The 22,712-nt window shown below is 41.3% G+C and overlaps 1 protein-coding gene across 1 annotated transcript in view; it reads left to right on the top strand.

Annotated features, from left to right (window-relative positions):
* The window catches only part of LOC123972395 (disks large-associated protein 1-like), a 174,341-nt gene that overhangs the window by 61,204 nt on the left and 90,425 nt on the right, over positions 1–22,712 (top strand). The window contains exon 4 of the mRNA XM_046051880.1: positions 11,295–12,829. Within this exon, the coding sequence (XP_045907836.1) occupies positions 11,295–12,829 (1,535 nt within the window). The remainder of the gene's footprint in view (positions 1–11,294; positions 12,830–22,712) is intronic.

The following is a 22,712-nucleotide window of genomic DNA, read 5'->3' as shown; positions in this document are numbered from 1 at the left end:
CTCTGCACGGTGTTAGGCTGTAAGCACAACCTCCACCTGTGGACGTCGGGCGCTCATACCACCCTCATGGAGTCTGTTTCTGACCGTTTGAGCAGACACATGCACATTTATATATATATGTGTGTGTGTGTGTGTGTGTATATATATATATATATATATATATATATATATATATATATATATATATATAAATAATATATGAAACTAACCAAAAAGAAAACTGATCAGGCTGAAATATCACCACAAATTCACACACGTAAACTTCAGCATTTGCGTTTTTAGGTGTTTATATCGCAAAACAATATCAGTTACGTTACCACTCGTCACAACTGTCTGGACTCACAGTGCACTTGATCACGGCAATGTTGCATAAGCTGGGGGGAACTGTTATGCTCCGAGTCAAAAACTCTCTTGCGGTGCTCCCTGATATTTTGCGCCCTAGGCAACCGCCTATGTTGCCTATGCCACGGGCCGGCCCTGCGTACACCACATCCCAAGCAAAGGTTGTGATCTATAAAAACAAACTTGACGAAAGAATGTGTGGTCCTTCACGCAAATTCTGAGCCATGTGTATACACATTTACACTGCCTGTGAAAACACGGTATGGAAAAATATAACACTTTTTTAAGTAAATCATTCAGCGTACTGCATATGTCATAAAACAAGTTCTTATTTCTTTTAATTCATCAGCAGCCTTGTTAAGTGAGTAGACTATTTGCATAGCCTAAATAAATGTTTTAAGTTAAGTGGAAAGCATTTGGTTTACTTTCTTTTTAAATGAGGAAATCCAAATCATCCCGTCTTGTATGTATGTGTCACCCTCCACCTTTTGACCATTTCCTTGCAGATTGGTTATAAGGGGGTGGAGCCTTTCCTCCGGTGCACGTTTAACGCCCACCAAACATGCTTCAGCTTCATCAAAACGAACATCAATGTCACACTAGGTTTTGTAGCGTTTATGTCAGAATTTGCTGTCCATGTCTTAATGTAGTCAGTAAATAAACTTTATTAAATATAGCACCTTTCACAGACAAGAGGGGTCATAAAGTGCTATACAGCAAATAATAAATAAAAATAAACTAAAAACAAAATGAAATAACAACATGTAAAATACAACCATATGGCTAGTTAAAAGCTTGTCTAAAAAGATGTATCTTTAGGTGTTTTCTAAAAGTTTTTAAAAGGTTAAAGGGAGAGAGTTCCAGAGCCTTGGGGCCACTATACAGAAAGCACTATCACCTCTTGTTTTAAAATGTGTTCTGGCAATAGTTAAAATTTAAAAAAGGCTCTGTAAGTAATGATTAAAATTTAAAAATGCACTCTATAACCAATGAAGGGCCTTCAGCACAGGCGTAATGTGCGATCTCCTGCTGGTCTTGCAGCTGCATTCTGTACAACTTGTAGTCGGAACATGGAAGATTTGTTTAAAGTGTACAGTACATTGCAGTAATCCAAATGTGAAGAAATAAAAGCATGCTTGTGTAGTGTATAATATATGTGCATTTGAAGCGGATTTCTTCTCAACACATCATCGCAGCATTATTGTTCGGACACCACACTTGTTCATGCTTTTATTTCTTCAAATTTGGATTTTCTTTAGAAACCACAGATCTAATCTTAACGATGTTCCTGAGATGGAAAAAAAAAAAGGAACGGACCTAAGCAAGGCTGTCTCAGTTGTATGTTTTTCAGGAGTCCAGTATTGAAAGTCTCTGATGTGTAAGTATTTGGGGGTTTGCTGAGGGTACAGTGCCTACCCTGACAGCTCTAACCTTGTCCACAAAATGAGACAAAAACTGGTTGCAGACATCATTTGAAAACACAGGGACACAACATTCAGCAGGAGAAACAATGTTGAGCTTCAGGATTTCTTTTACAGGCAGATATCAGATTAGTAAAATAAGAGGCTCCAGCATCCTTGATCTACTTGTTTAGGTCTATTAAGAGCTCTTTAAGATGCAGGCGGTGGACTTCCTATAAATGCTCAGTTCTCCGACAGACACCCCTCATCTGCAGATGGCGTCATTCATCCACAGGGATGTATTAACAGAGGGAATTTGCCTAGTGTTAATAGGTGCCACAGGGTGCAATGTTCATTAAAATATACGGCTGAAAAGTTCTCAACAGCAAGCTGGTTAATAAAATGTGAGCAGGATGCTTGTCTAGCAGGCAGAGAATCCTCATCACAAACAAGATTAAATAAAATGCATTTGTGATCAAACACATATTTGATGTAAATATTAATGTTTAAACCATGATTGAGCGTATGTCCCTTACTGTGCGTAGGACTAGAGACATGCTGAGTAAAGGTAAAGGATTCAGTGATATTTTTAAGTATCATTATCCACATGAAAATTAAAATCAGCTACAATCCAGCTTAATAATGGAAGATAAGAAGTCAGAAAAATCAGTAAGAAAAGAGGCCACTGGCTTTGGTGGTAAACTAAAATACAATAAAATGTATTTAAATGACCAATTTTAGTCATTTGTAGTTCAAAAGAAGAGTATGTGCCAGCGCTCTGCGTTTGGCAAATAAAATGTTTTTTAAAAATCACTGTCCTTTCAGTCACGCAGCTACCCTGGCTTCCTGGCTGCTCAGGAGATGCCAGGGGACAGCTAACAGAAGCTACCTCAGGTCGGTCCACACCGGCTACTGGGGGCTGGCTAACTACAGTAGCTAACAACTGATCTACCAAGGTGTGCAGCCGAACTTCTAAATCACTGAGCCTCACCTCCATGTGTACAAATAAACTACACCTGTTACACGTACCGTTACCGCTAAAGGAGGCAGAGGAGTAAATGAACATTTGACATGCCGAGCAAGAGAGAGCAGGAGAGTGAGAGGTAGAAGGAGAAGCCATCGCTAGCTGCTAAGCTAATGTATGGTAGCGTTAGCTACCAAAACTCTTATAAACTACTATGGGGTTTAGTGAAAGTCGCTAAAAGATGGAAAGAACTGTGAGTGCTTAAGCAGAACTATTGTAAGATTAAGTTTGTAGTGGAAAAATAGTAGCTGTAATGACGAATCTAACACATTTAACTGGTATTCAGTTAGAGCAGCAAAACACGCTACCAACACATAAGCACCGGAGATGGAAATGAGTCAGTATGCTTACTGCAGCATGTCAGCACGTCCAACTCACTGCACTACTTTCCTGCATTGAAACAAAATGTTGCCTGACAGGAAGTCGGAAACACACAGTGGCTTGCTGCTTAAAAGTGCGAGTGAGGATAAATCAACATTTTCATGCGCTCAGTACTTTGCAGAGTATCTAGTCATAGGGCAGGTTGCCAGATACCAAAAGTGACCACAGGTTTTGGTCTCTGTGCAAGTACAATGGTACCGACAAGACAACAACAACTGTTGGGGTTCTGTAAATAGCATCATGGAGTATGGTCTAGACCTGCTCTTTTATGAAAAGCGCTGTGAGATAACTGTTGTTGTGATTTGGCGCTATATAAATAAAACTGAATTGAATTGAACAAGACTGTACTAGGCTGCACACATTGTCTGCACCCTGTTGTTGTTTGACGATAAAATGTCCACTTTTGTATTTCTGTCTTTTACATATTAAACAACAATAAACACTGTGTTAGTATTTGTTGGCATGTGTCTTTTTCTACTTGGGCTAGTTGTTTCCTCCTGCTTCCAATCTTGATGCTAAGACCAAAAGATTAATAATAATATTCAACAGTTTAATTGATAGTGAAAAAGAGTTTAATTAGAAAGACTTCACTGCCTTGAGGAAAGCTGTAACTCCTGCCAGCGCAGCTAAACATTTTCCTGAAGGAAACTATAGTGCTGATGTACTCAGTAGTGGCCAGTGCCATCGAAGTAGGGGAAAACATCTACCCAAAAGTCACCTTTCAGTAGTGGGGATAATCCACATTGATATAATCAGGTGTATATTGCTGCTAGTAGGGAAATGCTGCTTATTTAAGCTCCTGTTTTTGGATCCTTGCACAATAATGTCTGACTTCACTAACACATCATCTGAAGTGAATCACTTCCTCCCTCGATTCAGTTAAGTTTTATTTTTAGACAATGTTGTGAGTAAACTGTCTTTCCAGTGAGACATAGTAATTAAAATAAAAGGACATCCTACCTTTATTTGGCCATAGAACAGACCTTCAATGTTCAATCCGGGGGTGTTTTTCAACATCTAAGGACACGTCAACTCATTACATAAGTCTGTTGAATTAGACATATCTAACGTCTGTGGCCTCTAATTATTTTGTATTGGTGTTAGACAATACAATGGGTGAACAATGACAGAGAACACAACAAAACACATATTCACTGATACAGCAGATATGCCATTAAGAGCAAACATTAGGGGGTTGTGATGGAGGTATAAGATATAGTAGGTACATTTGTAACAAAGTAGACAAACTATCTCTCAACAGGGGATGAGGGCTGAGACACCACTTATGCCTCATCTACAATGCTGTCTTTTCATCTGTTCCCGGGAGATTGAACAAACACTTACACTTGTGTGAGCTTTATGTGACATTGTCAATGACGGTTGATCAGACTTGGCTTTGGGTGACGTCAACAACCATAATGACCAGGAGCACTGACGAACCAAGCGGTATCGATCACCTTGGTAATGACCACATAGAGGACTAGCAGGGCGTGAAGAAGCTTCTTTTTCTTTCTTTCATTTTTTTTTTTTTAACCTGTCCTGCCCAGCAGCCTGGTATAGAGTATGATGACCTGGATACCATATTGTGCCAGACAGATTTAACTTCAACAAGAGAGTATTAATATACTCCTTTGTCTGTTTTATTATTTATTTAATTATGTATTGATTTGTCACCGGGCCAGACAGGGGGGCAGACACTGGGATGGGGGGGCACAAACAGACAGCACAGAGAAAGGACAAGATCTGTAAGAGAAGGGGGATGGAAGGTGGGGACAACAGGGAAAAGCAGTGGGAAACACCAATTGCAGAAAGCAACGAAACCTGCAATAGAACAGAGAGGGGGGCTTGGGGGGGAGAAAAACTACAACAAACAAACACAAACAAAAACAAACAATAAAAATAATAATAATAGTAAAAGACAACCAGCCGAACAGCAGCAATAAACAGCTGACATAGTAAGACAACTAAGAGAAAAATGAAAACAAGAAACAGTCACGCACACTAAATAAGCAACACAGCACAGCCACGTGAGCTGGAATAATAACAATTCATTTAAATAAGTAACTGAAAGAAAAGCATCAGGAATAATTCTACCAGGGACAACCTAAATTTGTTTGTGTCTATGTGTGAGACTGTGTGTGTCTGTGTGCGTGTGGGTGAATGTGTCTGTATGTGTGTGTGTACATGTGTGTGCGTGCATAAGCCTGTTAAAGAATGTAGTTGTTAGTGAGAGTGGGATGCCACGACTGTGCCACACCTACCCCAGCAACAGGCAGGCAAGAACCCCAGTAGCCAATAGGGGTGGGAGAAAGGAAAAAAAAATTAAAAATCAATCAAAAAAACAAAGATTCCCAGATGCACCGCGATGCAAACGCGGAAGACCCCGACCCAAATGCCAGTTGACAATATAATGCCGACGGAACGCAAGAAGCGTAACCCGCGGAAGAGCAGCGCCTGGACGGACCGCGGCGCGCACACAACATAGACCAGTGCTCCCCCCCCACCCAGCACCCCGCCGCCGCACAGCGAACAACCAAAACGCCCAAATGCCACGCAATCATCAACACCAAGTGACGAGCCCAATGCGCACACTGCGCAAGCATGGCGATAGCCAATGCCCAGCAGCCTCTCCGCACGAGGTCGGGCAAACGAGAGAGAGCAAGCGGAATAACACGACAGCGAAAGCCAGGGGAGAGAAACACAAGCAGCAAGTCCCAGCCCGGCAGCAAACGCGCCGCACAGGTCACCGTGCATCCGCCAATAAAAGTCCGCCATCCCCCCAACCGCCGGAAAAAAATGAAGGCCGCCGGCGCCAGCCGACATCCCCCATGCCCAGCACGCCCCCCGGCCGCCGTGCAACACCAGCCAAACCAGCAACGAGGCAAAATCAACCAGCTCAGCTGCATGCTACCACCAAACCACCCACCCTTCAAGGGCCGAGAACTCCAGGCACAAGCCCAGAACAAACCGGAGCACAGCCCTGCCCCTCACCCACACTGCACATCCCGAAAACTAATATATTCTATACTATATACCTCAGTATCCAGAGGGGTCCAACAACAGGCTGACAGAGAAATGGGGAAGCAAGGATCCGAGGCCAACGAACCAAAACAGGGACGCAAACTGGTCCCTCCAAGCCAACAAGGAAATGCCTCCCCCGGACTCCAATGCACAAACTAAACGCCCAGCAGCCATTCAGAGACCCTGCCCAGGGAAAAAGTACAATGCATCAAGATGCATCGACAATCGCCCCACAATCCCACAGCAGCCCTCCAAACCGCAACCGAATCAACTCGCGCAAAGACCCCCACCCCCAGAAGCCAGGGCACCCCGCGACCCCCCAAAGTGCAAAGGACCCCAGACCGCATGTCCCGGGGGAAGCTGTACCCCGCCCCAAGGAAGAACAGCAGAAAGCTGTGCCGGGAAGCTCCCTGCCGCCAGGGAGCGATAACGCGGGAGAACCAGGCCAACGGTCCCCCAGCCCAGCCTGAAGAAGCTTCTTAGATAAGAGGCGAAAGGTCGAGTATCTTCAACCAAGTCCAGTTGCCCTTGATTCAACCCTCCTTGGATAATATTTATTGAGATTTTTGCTTGTTTGTTTTATTGAGGTCATGTTCCATCCCGATTTGTCTTTGTAGACATTGTTCGGTGCCAATTTTGTAGACATTGCCCAACCCTACAGACTTATATAAGTTGTTGATTTTGCTGCACAGCTTCAGTAATACTTATTTAATTTTGAAAAACATCTTTGCAAAGAAGGAATCAAAACCCATAGTTTGTATGCAATATCTATAAAATATATTCTAATGGTCTCCAGATGGAGAGTGGGGGTTCTACTGATCTCAGTAATTTTATTTATTTATTTAATTAAAGGGACAGTGCACATTAATGAACATCATTGATGTAAATATGCCAGATTTAGCCAGAAGGCTATTTTTCATCTGTAGTCCCTGGTCAATAAAAGTGTGTGTGTGTGTGTGTTTGTGTGAGTGTGTGGCTTGTCCCAACTAACTTGCAGTTACTGTTGCTTGTTAGCAGCCCTTCTACCAGTGGAGCTGTCAAGCTGTGTTAAGTAGTTGTGTCACAGGCCAAGTAGAACAGAGGAAACACACATATACACAACGTACCTATGCAACAACTCCACCACAAATTCAAAAGTGCTAGTACACACAGCCATGCATGCAGCATTCACACCAACATAAAACTGTTTTGCGAGCAGTGTGATCCCTGAAGCCTTTTCCCATAGTCTCCTGAAATGTGAACTTACTGTTATATAAGGTCAGAGAGAGGGGACTTCTTACAGCAGTGCACTAACAAGTGCAGGCTGAGTGGATGTGTTTGCCGAGTACACTGAGTACAAATGAAAAAGAAAGGCCTTGAACTGGAAAACACATCTACTTTTACAATTTTTCTCAACTGATTTGGCACATTTACTGAAACAAACTTACAACTGTCAAAACTCTAAGTACAACCCTCACACCATGTGGTACATTCAGCACACCACTCTATGCAACCTGCAAAAAGTGATTACTCAATCAAAAGAATTAACTCATGTTTCAAATGTAAATAAATCCATCTTGGAATAAATCATTTTAATCAAAATTTCCTCCTTTATCATTGCTTAAACCAAGACAGTCAAAATGCAGACTTCTCGTCAAATGACAGTGTACTGTGTCATTTAACCCCAAAGTTCTCTTGATAAACTCAAATCCTGCTTTGTGGGATAACTTCGGGCATGGGCGTAAATTTAATCTCACAGTACGGGGGAATATAAACATAAAATTCCTCAAGAGCAATTTTTGAAGGGGACACAAATAATACAGCCAAAATTGTACTTGGATAGGATACGTGTACACAGAGAGAAGTCTTACTATTATTTTTATATATTTTTATATTTTTTTATATATATATATATATATATATATAGATAGATAGATATAGATATATAGATAGAGATATATATAGATATAGAGATAGATATAGATAGATATATAGATAGATAGATATATAGATATTTAAGGGCAGCAGGCCAACTGATCTGCCTCTACAACGGTATATCTACAGTATCAACCTAATATCGGTTCACACACAGGATTATCGCTGTAGTAAGAGATGCACAGATTACATTATTCCTGGCTGATTCCAGTTACTGATTTTTTTTAAAGGTCTGACCTGCTGATTTAAATTTTCTGCCGGTCACATTGCTGCGACGTGTTTCTCATGTGTGCACAGACAGTAACCTCATGTCACAACCACACACACAGGCTAAAACATGTCTTAGGTGTGCGGAAGTTATTCACGAGTGAAGAAGACGCAACGTTCACTACATCTGCAGAGAAACACAGAAAGAGACACGTTCTTGTATCACGTTAGAAGACAGCGATGGATATTGTAAAGCATGGACCTGGGGCCTGTACCACGAAGCAGGATTTGAGCTTATCCAGGTAACTTCGGGGTTAAACCTGGGTTTTCAGTACCGCAACGGTGGTTCACTTCTTACCGGGGTAGATCGCCATGGTAACTTATGCTTAACGGCTAACCTGCTCCGGAGCAGGTTATATTCCAGATAAGAGATCAACTCTATGAAAGTGCCGCCTGACCAATCAGCTCTCTTGGAAAATGACATCACCATCTGGAAGAGATCCCACAGACTGTTTTATAGGTTCCCTTTATGTTTGCCGTGGTGATACGGAGAAACTTTTGTATAGCGACATTATCCTACAGAGAACGATTGAAAGCCTTTTAAGCTAATTAAAAGGTTTTCACAGTAAACCTACTTACTGCTTTGAAATGTGTTTTAAAATTTTTATTTGCTCCCAAGTCCGTTTCACACAGCTCGTTGCAGCTGTTACAATAAATGGGTTTAATTTATCTTATGTGAGGCTGAATATTATGAGTAGTTTGGTAGGGATATTGAAATCAATTTTAATATAAACGGAGGCTAGTGTTGCGTCGTTCAAAGGACATTTCGTTCATTTGCCCTAATCTTGTATATGACTCAGGAGGAGCGAGTAGTATGAGGGAATAATTTGTTCATTTTCATGCATGCATGAATAGTCTTGGACTCTTACGTTCACTCGTCACACAGTAGCTGCATGGGCTCTGTCAGCGCAGAAAACAGAATTGATTAGTTCACGACTGTCAACTGTGGGTTTCTGGGTTTGAGTCGTTCATTTGTCACTGGACAGCATAAACTATTCGTTCACCGCTCACATGGGTCCTCCTCAGAGTCTTTTGTTCACTCGGCAGGCTGAGTTACTGCCAGCGCCGCTGTCACTGGACTGACATTATATATTTATTTTGTTAATTATGTGACATTTAATAAAGTATAACATTATTACAGCGCAGTGATGTTGTGCTATAGTTTTAACTCACCAGTACTGTAACTTTAGTCCTGCTAGTGTTTACAGCTAACATCTGATGAGAGTTGTTCTGGGTCCGCTCCACCTCAGTGCAGTGCCAAGGTTCTACTGGAAGCCAAATTACCTTTGAGGTAGTCAAAACAAAGGGAGCTGGTCATTAAAACATTAAAACACAGCCACATAGCAATGTTAACATTAGCCCTTTTACTTTTTATTTATCAACAGAGCGGTGCTGTTGTTTCACAGCTCTTGACTGGTGAACAACCTGCAGTGTTTGAGAGCGATGTGCTCATGTTTGTTTCTCTGTCAGCAGAATCCGGACCTGATGTGGCCCATTCTGTGTCCAGAACTGCCAAACTGCTGCATTTATATAATGTCTTTATTTCTTTGTTCCTCTCTCTGTGCTGGAGTTCTTTTAAGAACTTGGAGGCTTTATCCAGATTATTATTAAATTGGTTGAATTTTAATAAGAGTGTGTTTATTCATATAGTGTGTCAAGCTTATTACTTCAATATATTCCCCGCAAATCTGATGTCAATATATAGATTTTACTCATGGATAGGGATGTTAGGCTACTGTATGAATGAGCACTTTAGAGATATAATGATAGTAATTTTAATTATATATACATATATATGGCTGGTCTGATTGTAAAGATTGTGAAAATGGACAGATTTGGTATCAGAGTACTGGTGATTGAATATTCACAACATATTTCTGTGGTTTTTACATGGTTTGAACTTGGTTGTGACTCCATGGGGCTTTATACAACGATGATAGAGATTGATCAAGAGGTGAATTTGTGCATTATATTTTGTCAATTAAAGTTAGCCAGGTAGCCTTCCGTGTTTGAGAACTGCACTGTTTTTACATCGCCCACTAGAGGGCTGCAGCGCCGCAATAACCAACCTAGTTCAAATGAACAAAATGACTCAAAAAAAGTTTAGTTCATTTTAATGAACGAGATTTGAAGATTCGAGTCTGTCAAAAGAGTCACTTTTCCCATCACCAATGTAGGCTAATTAATTTAGGTTAGTAGCTATCTTATAGGCAATCACAGAGACTGGTCATGTACCGCCACTGTAGGTGAGTTTTCAGTAGCCTGAATTTAGAGAATGGATTTTTTGTTTCGTTGCTTTATGAAGTTAATTTAGAACAATGTTTGGAACACCTTTGAATGCGTTAAATAAATGAATCTCATTTTTGAAGTGATGAGAAGTTATTAAAAGTGAGGTGGAATGACCACTTCAGGCTTCAGTGCCCGAGTCGATAATGTGGAAATGCCAACACACAGCCAAGCTGAAAGAATAAGGCTAATATTTTCATAAACGCCATAAGAACACATCAAATCAACATATTATTATAACACGTCATCCTGATGTCATGATTCCTGAATCCTGAAATCACAATAATTTGTTTTTGTTGAGTATTTCTCAAATTTGTTGAATGAAAGGGTAATTTCACAGTATCTTTAAGCTTTACTCAAGCAAGCACTTGCTCTTTATTAACAATGACGCTGATCAGAGCCTTTGTGGGTAGGACTACAATTGAATGATATTAGAAAACAACCTTTTTATGGTTAACAACCAAGCCAATCAGGACCTTTGTGAGCAGGACAAAAGTTGGTAATGTTATTGAGCTGCTCCAGAGTCACACATATCAGGACATCTTAGACAAAGTAGCAACAGTCATCATTGTACTTACTAAATGCTCATGACTTATTAAGTCATTTTTGCCTTGCCTTAACTGTTTGTCTTATTGCTCCTCTCTCTTCCTGTCTTCCAGAGTCTGCAGCTCTCCTCTCAGGGACAGTTTTCTGCAGCCCTTCGCTGGTCAGGGGCCTGCCTGGCATCTCTCATCCATATCATTCCTCTTTTCATCCACCCATCCTTCCCTCTGTCATGAAAGGCCTGTCCAGTAGTCGGAGTCACCATCACGTGGTCTCCTATGAACCATCATACGATCCACTGGGTCACCATGTTGACCGCAAGCCATATTTGATCAGTCAGAATGACATGCCTTTGCCCATTCCCATGCCACATCCAGCTGAGCTGCCCTACTACAATTCTCAGCGTACCTCATACCCCTCTGACAGCAACAGCATCGTCCCATATGGAACCTTCCCAAGGAGGTGCCACTCCACCTCCTCATCTCACCATCCTGAGGTAAAGGATGAGTGTATGGCCATGGTACCATATGTAGGAGGAGGAGGGGGAGGAGGAGGAGGAGGAGGCTATGGAGGTAAAACACCCACCCGGGTACCAGCAAACTTTGCGGACCCGTTTGAGCGTCAGCTGTCATTTTCCAGAGATGGCTATCACACACTGCAGTACAAACGAGGAGTGCTGGCCCACAGTGGGGGGATGGGGGCCAACAACAACAACAATGACAGCCCAGGGAGAATTCGCCACCTTGTCCACTCAGTCCAGAAACTCTTTACCAAGTCACATTCATTGGAGGGGCCACACCATACACAGTCCTCCAAGGGGGCCAATAATGGAAGCATTAATGGTAGTGGTGGTGGGGGTGGTGGTGGAGGAGGTGGTGGTGGTGGTTCAAGGGCCAGCCCAGAAGGTGAAACTCCACCAGTGGGAGTGCGCCACAGGAAGCGCAGCAAGAGCCGTGAGCGCTGTCGATCAGCAGAGCCCAAGCATCGAAGCCACCACCACCACCACCACCAGCTTCACGGCTCAGCATCTGCTCCGGGCTCTGGATATTGGAGCTCAGATGACAACCTGGAACGGGAGCTGTGTCTCTACCACCCTCACCACCATCAACCCCCACCCTCACCCTCACCCTCCATTTCCCCCTCGCCCATCGCCATGACAATGGGCCGGTATCCTGGCAACAACCCCGACAAGTTCCCCCAGACTCCCCTCCCTAGTCTCTCCTCCTCGCAGTCCCAGCAGTACTTTATGATGGACCCTTACAGCACACTCAGCGAGCACACACACACCCATGCACACCATGGCCACACACACCACCATTCTGCACTCAAAGCCTCCCGGAGCAACAACGATGTGAAGTATGCAGTGTCGTCGGCATGTGTGCCAGTTAGTGGTAGCAGCAATAACAGCGGTGGCGGTATCGGTGGAGGAAGTGGCCCCTTGCTGCCCCTGGGTCTTGTGGACGGGCCCCTTGTGAAGAAAGGGGCATGGTCGTCAAGCCTAACGGTGAGCAGGGCCCGAGAGGTCTACACCAACAACAGCAGCCACAACCAGCTACGAGCCAGCGCAGGATCCGGTAACCTAAACCTAGATAGAGCTCTAGTCAAATCTAAGGGCAGTCAGCAGCAGGAGCGCTCTTGCCATTTCTTACAGGTAAATAATTCCTCCCCACTCACATCCAAAACGAATCGATTCACCCTTCTCCCCTCTGTTGCCTCCCCTTTCTCCACAACTTACTTTCCTCACCAATGTTTCCTCTACGTCAGTGATGTCCAGTCTTGAGAAACATCAAGGTTTTCAGTCTTACTAAACACTACACTTTACGACTTTGCTGAAGAAGTGCTGGAGGATTCAACCACGAGTTCCAGGACTTGCCCTGCTAATGTCCTGGCATATTCACTTTATTTGATTCACATTGGTCAAGAAGTACTAGTTTAGTGGAAATGACCTGTCAAAGTTTTAGGATATCCCCAAGCCAAAATCATTGCAGGGCACTGGACGTTAACTCCTTTGAAAATTCCCAGAATAATCCACAATATACCGTGAGAATCATTGCCCGCTATTGTCACAATTATGGGGAAAGATTCTCATGGTTACAACTTGAACAACTCGTTAGTATCACTATACGTGTCTGCCCACTAAATGAGTAACATAGTAAATCTAATATTCACAGCACACATGGAAACTAACTCGCTCTTCTAGTTCGTGGGAACACATGATAAACACAGAGAGAAGATAAAATGTGATGCATAGTTGAATGTAGGATACTGCCATGCAAATTTAACATAATATGATGAATACACAGAACCTACAGTGTGTGAAGATTAGCAGGAAGAGTTTGTGGTCCTTTAATGGTGCCTTAAATGTAGGTTAACTGATTAATTGTTTGAATAATAAGTTTTCAGTCGCATTATGAGTTTTGCGTGAACCCTGAAGTTACATCTCTGCAACAGATGATCCTCTACTTAAATTTGGACTCATTTATATTATTAAATGTCATCAAACATGACATGACAGGGAAGGGGATAAGTCTGCAATGTGAAACCTTTGCAACTGAGTGTGCGAGATTTGAACTTATATCGGAGTGATTCTCCTCATGCCTCCATGTTTGCTAAAAGCTAACAGCATTGTCTCCTGCACGATAGTCGTTAAGATGGCTGTCTATTTATGATGAAAGTTTTGCAGGGGTGAGGGATAAGGTCAAGGCTGCTAAGGGCATGCATTTTATGCTTCTCTACATCAGCAATTTACAACTTTACAAGACAGCCCTGCTAGGGATCAATGGATCTGCATCACAGTTTCGTGGGCTGCTCTGTGTCATAGTCCATGGTCTTTCGTTCCCTGTATTACTTTAGTGTTTGGTTGGAATGACAACTGCAGATTTAAATGGCTAGAAACCATGACTGGATATCACTGAATAAGGCTGGGGACACAATAGAGCTGGTAAGGTTTAGCATGATTCAATATTCAGACATCAGACAGACAGCTTTGAGTCCTTATGATGATAGGACCCTGTAGATGATATAAATATACTGTACATTTTGTTTTATTATCAAACCCTTCTGTGTCTATGACCAGGATCATGGACTCTCAATGGATCCCTGGATCATGGAAATGTTCCATTAAATTGATTTAAATAATGAAATTTCATTTCAAAGGATCTTGTACAGATCACATGTTATATCAGTTAGAAATAGGGCTGTAACTAAAAATTATTTTCATTAAAGATAATAATTTGGTCTATAAAACCACATCCAAACACATTTCCTGAAGCCCAAGGTGATGTCAGCAAATAGCTTCTTTTTTTCCACCAGTAGTCCAAAACCCAAAGAAATTCAATGTACAATTGACTTTACAATTTACAATTCATTCCAAAGCTGGAAACAGACAATGTATGTCATTTTTGCTAAAACGTATTACTTATGATTAATAAACTATCAAAAAGACTAATCAATGAATCAACCAATTGTTTCAGAATGCTTCATTTGGCATATTTTTGGAAGACACAAGAAAATACAGCTATTTGGAAGCTACAATTTATAGCTAATTTCATGTGTATTGTTAAAAGCGTAATCAAACCCAAAACTGTGTGAAGCTTCAGGTCTAATGTTGAAAAGCTCTTCCTCTACTTGAAATCAGTCAAGTGTCAAGCACAAGTGCATGGAGAACAGTACAGTTGATTTGAGGCATTAGCAGTAGTTGATATTTTTTTGTTTTTTAAGTAACCTGCTTGCTAGTTAGCTAGCTATAATTTGTAAGAGAACTTCCTTTATGGAGTCACACCTGCAGATTTGTGATGCTTCATCATATAACAGGGTTGTAAAATGAGATCTTAAAATGTCCTGATCAACAGGACCACACCTGCCACCAAAGTCCAGTCATGAGCAGATAATCAATTTAGTGTTTTACCAGCAGGCATGATGTTTCAAACATAATGGGGTTTGGTTACTTTTGCACATAATAACCAGACTGAAAACACTAAACATTGGTGTTAAACTATGCAATTGTGCAATACAAAAAATCTCCAAGCATCGCAGAATTGCCTTCTAATCACTGCTAATTTACACTCCACGCTAGTCTAACGTTAATAGATTAACTCTCCAGTATGTGTACCATGTGATATAAAAATGTTGTAGTGTCCACAGCCTTAGAGGGAACATTGCTCCGACCTCCAGTCTATTATTCTGATTTCCCAAAAACCCCACTGCCACCTCCTCCTCTCCTCCTGCTTTTCCTCCACTCACCTAACTAACCCCCCCCCGCTCCTTATCCACTCAACCCCCTGCCACCCACCAACCCACCTCCACCTCCTTTACTTCCTCTTGGTTTGGAGAGCCTCCCTCTTCCTTTTCCTCTTCCTCCTCTTTCCTCCTTTTGAGTTGAAGAGAGAAGTAAGTGCAGAGCCAGTAGTAGCCTTACTCTCTGAATGCTAGGTAATGACATGAACTCATGAAGAATGACATCCTTCCTGTTTGTAGACATTTTTAATTTAGTAGTGTTTCCCTTCTTGCCTTTCTACAAGTTATCTTGCCTTTCGTCACTTTTTTGTCTTGATGGCTTGTTGCTGTGCTGTGCTGTTCTTTGAAGTGTCGTGGTGAGCTAAGTGTTGGGGAGGTGTTTAACTGCATCTAGGATGTAGATGAAAATTATAGAACATTATATGTGGCAGTTACCCTGAAATTGGTTTGTTTTATCCATTTATGCTAAGCTTATTAGCCTTTCCTTTCCTTGAGGAGCCCTAATTGTGTTGTTTAATTTGAATAAACTTCCACATTAAGTAAGCTGGTAATGGTGATTACATGCCTTCCAACAAAATGATTAAGGACCATGTCCGTGGCTCTGCATGTTTAAAAGTCCCCTGTGGAGTTTTTGACCCCTAGTAGTGCTATGGAGCTTTTTTGCAATGAGTGGGATCCTGTGTTGTTTATCTTTTACACATGCTTGTGGGCGATCTCACACTACTCCACTGATCAAAAGATGGCGATCACACACCAATATAGAGTATGCAGCAACGCGCCAACAACAGGTACCCCCAGGATTCTCCAAGTTAAATTTAAGACTTTTTAAGACCTTTTTAATACCATCTAGGATGAAATTTAAAGCCAACTTCACTACCGTATAATGGAAAATCTGGATGAATTTTAAGCCAAAGAAAATTATTATTTACGAAGTTGCCTGAATTTAATAAAATAATTTTTTATAATACTCACATTTAATACACAATAGCTTTTTGGGGTATGTTTGTACTTTTATAACATAAAATGAATCAAGGACATCACTTTGTGTTGAAAAGTGGTGGGGACAATACACTTAGCTCACAAGCTCGATTCACAATATTGGGTTCACAAGAACAAGACAAGAAGATATTTTAACACTATTTTGATGAAATATTCAATGTTTAAATAAATAAATGGGGGATCTTGGGCTCCTCCCCTAGAAAATTTTGAACATTAAACACTTAATTTCCTGTATCCTGGAGACTTGTTCTGCACCAATTTATGGTAGAATTGTCTTTATTTATATAAAGTAAAACATAAAATTCAGGTGACAATTCAAACAGAACCCTTCTCAAAGCATTATCTTTTGTTTTTTTAACATTTCTTGTTGCAAGAAATTTTCCATAACATATTTAACAAATGCTTAAAAAATACAATATAAACAAGAACTCTTATGGTGTGAAACCAAAAATACAAAATAAATTGTGCAGTTTGAATTGTAATAATTAGTTACACCTTGGCTAGATGAGGTAATGTAATATAGCCTAATATGCCTACGCCAATTGCTTCAGTTATTATTCATCCTGTTCTGTTTTTGCATCTAAAGGCTGTTTTGAAATACAGTAGTATTGCCTTGAAAGCAGCGGGGATAAGGAGTTGGGCTCCGGTTTGATTTTTCCTCTTCCCGGGTATCGGCGCATCTGGATGATGTAAGTTTAATGTGCGTTAGCATGTAGATGTTTTCAATCACATAAGGTTACCCTGAAATAGTGGCGCAACGCTGACATGGTCCTTGTTTCATGCACAACTTTCTCTCCGCTGTTGTTGTAACGTTCACTGACCAGTAACCTGCAGCGGGTCTTCCAACTCTGCTGTTTCATTCGCACTCGCCATAGTGTGACTGACTCGCACTCCGATCCGTTTGTTGTGCTAATCTCAGCGCCATTTCCCTTAGACTCCTAACCTAACTTGTCTGCATCTCTGGCCTTCTGAACTTCAGACACTTGCCCATTCTGAGTCGACCAGCGAACGTTAGCTTGTAGCATGTCAGAGACGTTTCGTTTCTTTCCCAACAACTGACTGATTCCCACCAGAGCTTGGATGCCAGAGCTTGTGCAGCGCAAACACTCCACAGTTCAGAGCGTAAAGTTAATGAAATTTAATACTTTTAAGGCCTTATTATTAGAATATGAAATTTAAGACTTTCTTAATACTTTTAAGACGCCGCGGGCACCCTGCAACAATCACAGGTAGTAAGAAGACTGCAGCAAGTAAACGTGATGTAAGAAATTCTAGATTTAAAATTCTAAAAAATAAAAAGCTTTGCAAATGTTTTATGAGGAATGAAATGCATTCAGTACCTTTTTTAGACTGCAACAAAACACTGCATATTTGTGAGTAATAGTGAGTGTAAACATAACTTTTATTTGTTTACCAGAAAACTCCCCAGGGCACCTTTAAGCCAAATAACTGCCTCCTTACACCTTCCATTAGACATTTCCCAAGCATACAGCCATATTTTAGCTTTCGTAATATTTTTTTAAAGTGTTTAAAGCCTTCGGTGGGCAACGTTGGAGAAACCAGCAAGAGACAGCTATACTTTTGAAAGTATCCAACCGAAAAATCCCACCTCCATAAGCAATGAGCTGCATTTCTACAACGACTATTGACAGTACAAACAAAATCTGTTGTGGTGGCCACCCTAGATAAATTCTTTATTTGGAAAATACTTAGAAGTCAAATTATGGTTGTAGTTCAGTGTTCTCCAACATGTAGTAACTGTAAAAGTTAAATGGCCTCCCCGCCACCTGTTAGTGTTGTTTATTTGTTAGATGTAATGCGATGTGTGTGTGTGTGTGTGTGTGTGTGTGTGTGTGTGTGTGGTTACATCAGAACTGTGTGAACACTAAAATGACCAGGTTCACCATAAATTCTGAAATACTGGCTGGAGCTTGTATTTACCTCAGCTGCAGAGAGAACCAGGCCAGTTTTTGTCGCAGGTTTATAACAGAGACAGACTATCAATCGTAGTTTTCTCAGATGTCCTCCTGATCTTTGGTTTTGATGCTAATTACTGTCAATGCAGACTCAACCCATTCCTCCATGTTCACCGTCTTGATAAATTCAGTACAATCAATAATCAGTAGAACAAATCATGCCATACTCACCACTCTGCAGTTTTCAATTTTTTTCTACTTTGCTGCTTTTTTCATCTGCATTAACTTCCTCTCAATGAGCATCAACACCCTGTTCTACATCAAAAGCCTTCCAGCTGCTCAGAGGACATAAAACAGCAAATTTTTGTGTTAAGTAGAATAGAGTGGTATAGTGGTGAGTATGACACGACTCTGTTGTGTTGAATTAGTGCAGTGGAAATTTACATTATGCTGTGAGCCGTTTGATAGCACAAAAAAGAACATTAATGAAACATGCAATGGACGACAAACGCCTTAAAGGCTTATTATGGGTTTTAGGATAATCTAAAAGAAATATTTTTTAACCCTGGCAGGAACTGACCTAGGAGCTGTTTAATACTGTTATTATTACAATATGGAACACCAGATTTAAAGAGAATACTTACTTCTGGGACAGTACCAATGTTTAAAAACATGGCTAATGGGGTCTAGGAAAGTAGGGACAACCTGTTTTAGTAGGGATGTACTGATTTTTAGCATGGCCAGGGGTACAAGTACTTCCTTTTGATTAGGAGGTTCAAAACAACTAAAGGAAGGATGAAGGCCTCTAAGGCAGGAGAGGGGACACTGATTTCCAATGTTCTTTGCTAATCAGGGATGTGTGAATGAATGTATTAACAATATCTTAAGGGTCAGTGATTAGAGATATGCCATCTTGAAATTTGGTTGGACATGGGATGATTTTTTTAATGATTGGATTATTTATTGCACAGGTAATTCCAGTCAGTGTTTCTTTTACATGGTCTTTATTAAGGACAGGCTCTTATTTGTTAGTGCTGGTCACTGCCCTAGACCTTATTTCAACATTGTGTTGGAATTGAATTTCTAACACTATTGAATAGTTCAATAAAATTTCATTTAAATAGCACCAATTCATAACAAAGCAATCTCATTGCACTTTTCATATAAAGCAGTTCTTTTAATGAAAAAGACCCTCACCCCATTAGGCTATTGGTTGTCTAATTATGGAACACGATTATCATGAAACACATGCTTTCTACAATTTGTCATCATGTCATTTCTGTCCCTCTCCCCAGTTTGTGCATCTCATTTATTAGCATACACATCACAGAGGTAACTTTCCGTTTCTCTAAACACTTACTGCTATTGTGATTGTATAGAATTCCCAAAGACTCTTCTAACCATCTGGATGAAAAAAGATTCCATCCGCTGCACAACCTATTCTCACTCCCAAGTCGTCACATATGGATGCTTGGTCAAGACCCTTTGGTCTCTTTTTTGATTCAGTGGGTACAACTTTAGCATCATTGTTAAACGCTACAAGTAGGCCTAGTATAAATAAAATAGAAGTCTGCGTAGGAGGAGGTCGGGCTGTTTGGATGGGTCAAACACTAGACATTCATCCAGGAGACTAGCATCCGATTCCCGTGTCAAAAATAGTCAACATTTACTTCTTTTTAACTTAAGCTGTGAAACTAACTTCAGTTAACTAACTTCAGTTATGCAGCTTAGCATTCAAAAATGAACTTGTAACTAACATACTTATTTTAACCCATACCACTGTTGGGATCTCGTGGGGGCAGCTGTGGTTATTAGAAAATATAAAAGATATTCAGAAAAAATTAAGAAGTTATTAATATTGCAAAAACTTTTAACAAACATGAATAAATATGGGGCACCACCCTGGATTCAATAACCAAACATGAAAACAGTCTCAAAGAGGGGTTTTCCCAATTATAAATGCCAATATTTAAACATTATATTACATTAATATGGTCGACAAAAAATCCGAGCGGGGAAGATGGTGGCCATGACAATGGGGGTGACTCATCATTCAATGATCCAAAATAGTGTGCAGACCCGCAAAGCTTAAGGCAAGGAACATTGCTATACATGTCAGAGGTTGCACGCCTCTGGAGCAACTAGGGGTTAAGTGTCTTGCTCAGGGACACCCTAGAGATGGTTGTGCGTGACAATCCTAGTAGATCAGCAGTTTCTGAAATACTCAGACCAGCCCGTCTGGCACCAACAGCTATGCCACATTCAAAGTCACTTATTTCCCCTTTCTTCCCCATTCTGATGCTCGGTTTGAACTTCAGCAGGTTGTCTTGACCACGTCTACATACCTAAATGCATTTAGTTGCTACCATGTCATTGGCTTATTAGCTATTCGTGTTAACAAGCTATTGAACAGGTGTACCTAATAAAGTGGCCGGTGAGTGTGTTCAGTATTTTCTATGAAGTGGGTGCTCGGTACACTATAACAAAAAGAATTGGTTGCAGTGATTTCCAACTTGGGTGTGAAAGACTAAGAACAAGGCTTTCAGATGAGTTATAATTTAGTTTAGGTTTAGAGCTGATTAGTAGGCTAGAGTCGAAGATAGCTGCAACTCCACCTCCTCGGCCTGTGCCTCGAGGAATGTGAGTTTTAATATGACTGGGAGGGGTGGATTCATTTAGGCTAACATATTCTCCATCACCCAGCCAGGTTTCAGTAAGACAAAATAAATCAATATCATAATCTGATATTAGTTCATTTACTAGTACACCTTTAGAAGAGAGATCTGATGTTTAAGAGTCCACATTTAACTCTCCTATTCGTTTGCACTATTGCTCTTGTGGTTTTAATTTTTATGAGGTTTTTATGCACAGCTCCTCTTCTGTTTACCTTTGATTTAAATCATTTCAATGGTCGGGGTACAGACACCGTCACTATGGGATTTTCACTAAGTAACTCCTGAAATGGAGGAGCAGAGAAGTGTGTTAGACTGCGACTCTGCCTCCTGGTCTCAACTCTGGGTTGTTATGGATTTGGTCCACTAATAAACTTGGCCAGATTTCTAGAAATGGGAGCTGCCCCTTCCCAAGTGGGATGGATGCCGTCTCTCCGAATCAGACCAGGTCTCCCCCAGAAAGTCTGCCAATGATCTACAAAGCCCACATCGTTTGCTGGACACCACCTCGACAACCAGCGGCGGAATGACGACATGCGGCTATACATGTCATCACTGGTCAGATTTGGCAGGGGTCCAGAGAAAACTACAGTGTCCGTACACGTACAGTGTACATTGTTTTTGCATATGTACACACCGACTCAACATTAATCTTAGTGACCTCCGATTGGCTTAACCGGGAGTCATTACTGCCGACGTGAATAACAATCTTACTGTATTTACGTTTATCCTTAGCCAGCAGTTTCAAATAAGACTCAATGTCGCCCGCTCTGGCCCCAGGGATGCACTTAACTATGGCCGCTGGCTTCGCTTACTTCACGTTTCTCAAAATGGAGCTGACAATGATCAGAGTTACCATTACCGCTAAAGGAGGCAGAGGAGTAACTGAACATCTGACACACCGAGCAGGAGAAAGTAGGAGAGCGAGAGGGAGAAGGAGAAGCCATCGCTAGCTGCTAGGCTAAAGTCGCTAACGGCTAAGCTAAAGTACTGTAGCATTAGCTACCAAAACTTTTGAACAACTATGAGACTGAACAGCAGTCACTAAAAGATAGAAAGAAGTGTGAGTGCTTAGGCAAAATTACTGTAAGAATAAGTGTTTAGCGGACAGTTGGCCGCTGTAATCTAACAAATTTAACTGGTATTTAGCGAGAGCAGCACAACACGCTACCAACACACAAGCACCGGAAACGGAAATGAGTCAACACGCTCACCGCAGTACGTCAGCAACGTGACCTGCTCAATACAGTTACTCAGCGCCTGTATGGGATCATAGTCCCCTGGTGAAATGGTTATGTAAATCTGTGTGTCATCTGCATAATTATGGTAACATATTTTGTTGTTTTTCATAATCTGAGCCAGTGGAAGCATGTAAATGTTAAACAAAAGAGGCCCCAGAATGGAGCCTTGGGGAACTCCACATGTCATTTTTGTCAGCTCAGATGTGTAATTACCTATAGACACAAGTAGTCCCTGTCCTTTAAGTAGGATTCAAACCATTTTAGTACTGTGCCAGGAAGTCCAACCCAGTTTTCAAGTCTGTCTAGTAATATGTTGGGTCCACCGTGTCGAATGCAGCACTGAGATCCAATAATACTAAGACTGAAATTCTGCCACTGTCAGTGTTTAAATGGATGTCATTGAAGACCTTAACAAGAGCTGTCTCAGTGCTGTGGTGTGGTCGAAAACCTGACTGGAAGACATCAAAACA

Source organism: Micropterus dolomieu, linkage group LG06, assembly GCF_021292245.1.
Source record: "Micropterus dolomieu isolate WLL.071019.BEF.003 ecotype Adirondacks linkage group LG06, ASM2129224v1, whole genome shotgun sequence".
Taxonomy (NCBI): domain Eukaryota; kingdom Metazoa; phylum Chordata; class Actinopteri; order Centrarchiformes; family Centrarchidae; genus Micropterus; species Micropterus dolomieu.
The sequence above is the reverse complement of the archived record's forward strand: the minus strand, read 5'-3'. Positions and strand labels throughout refer to the sequence as shown.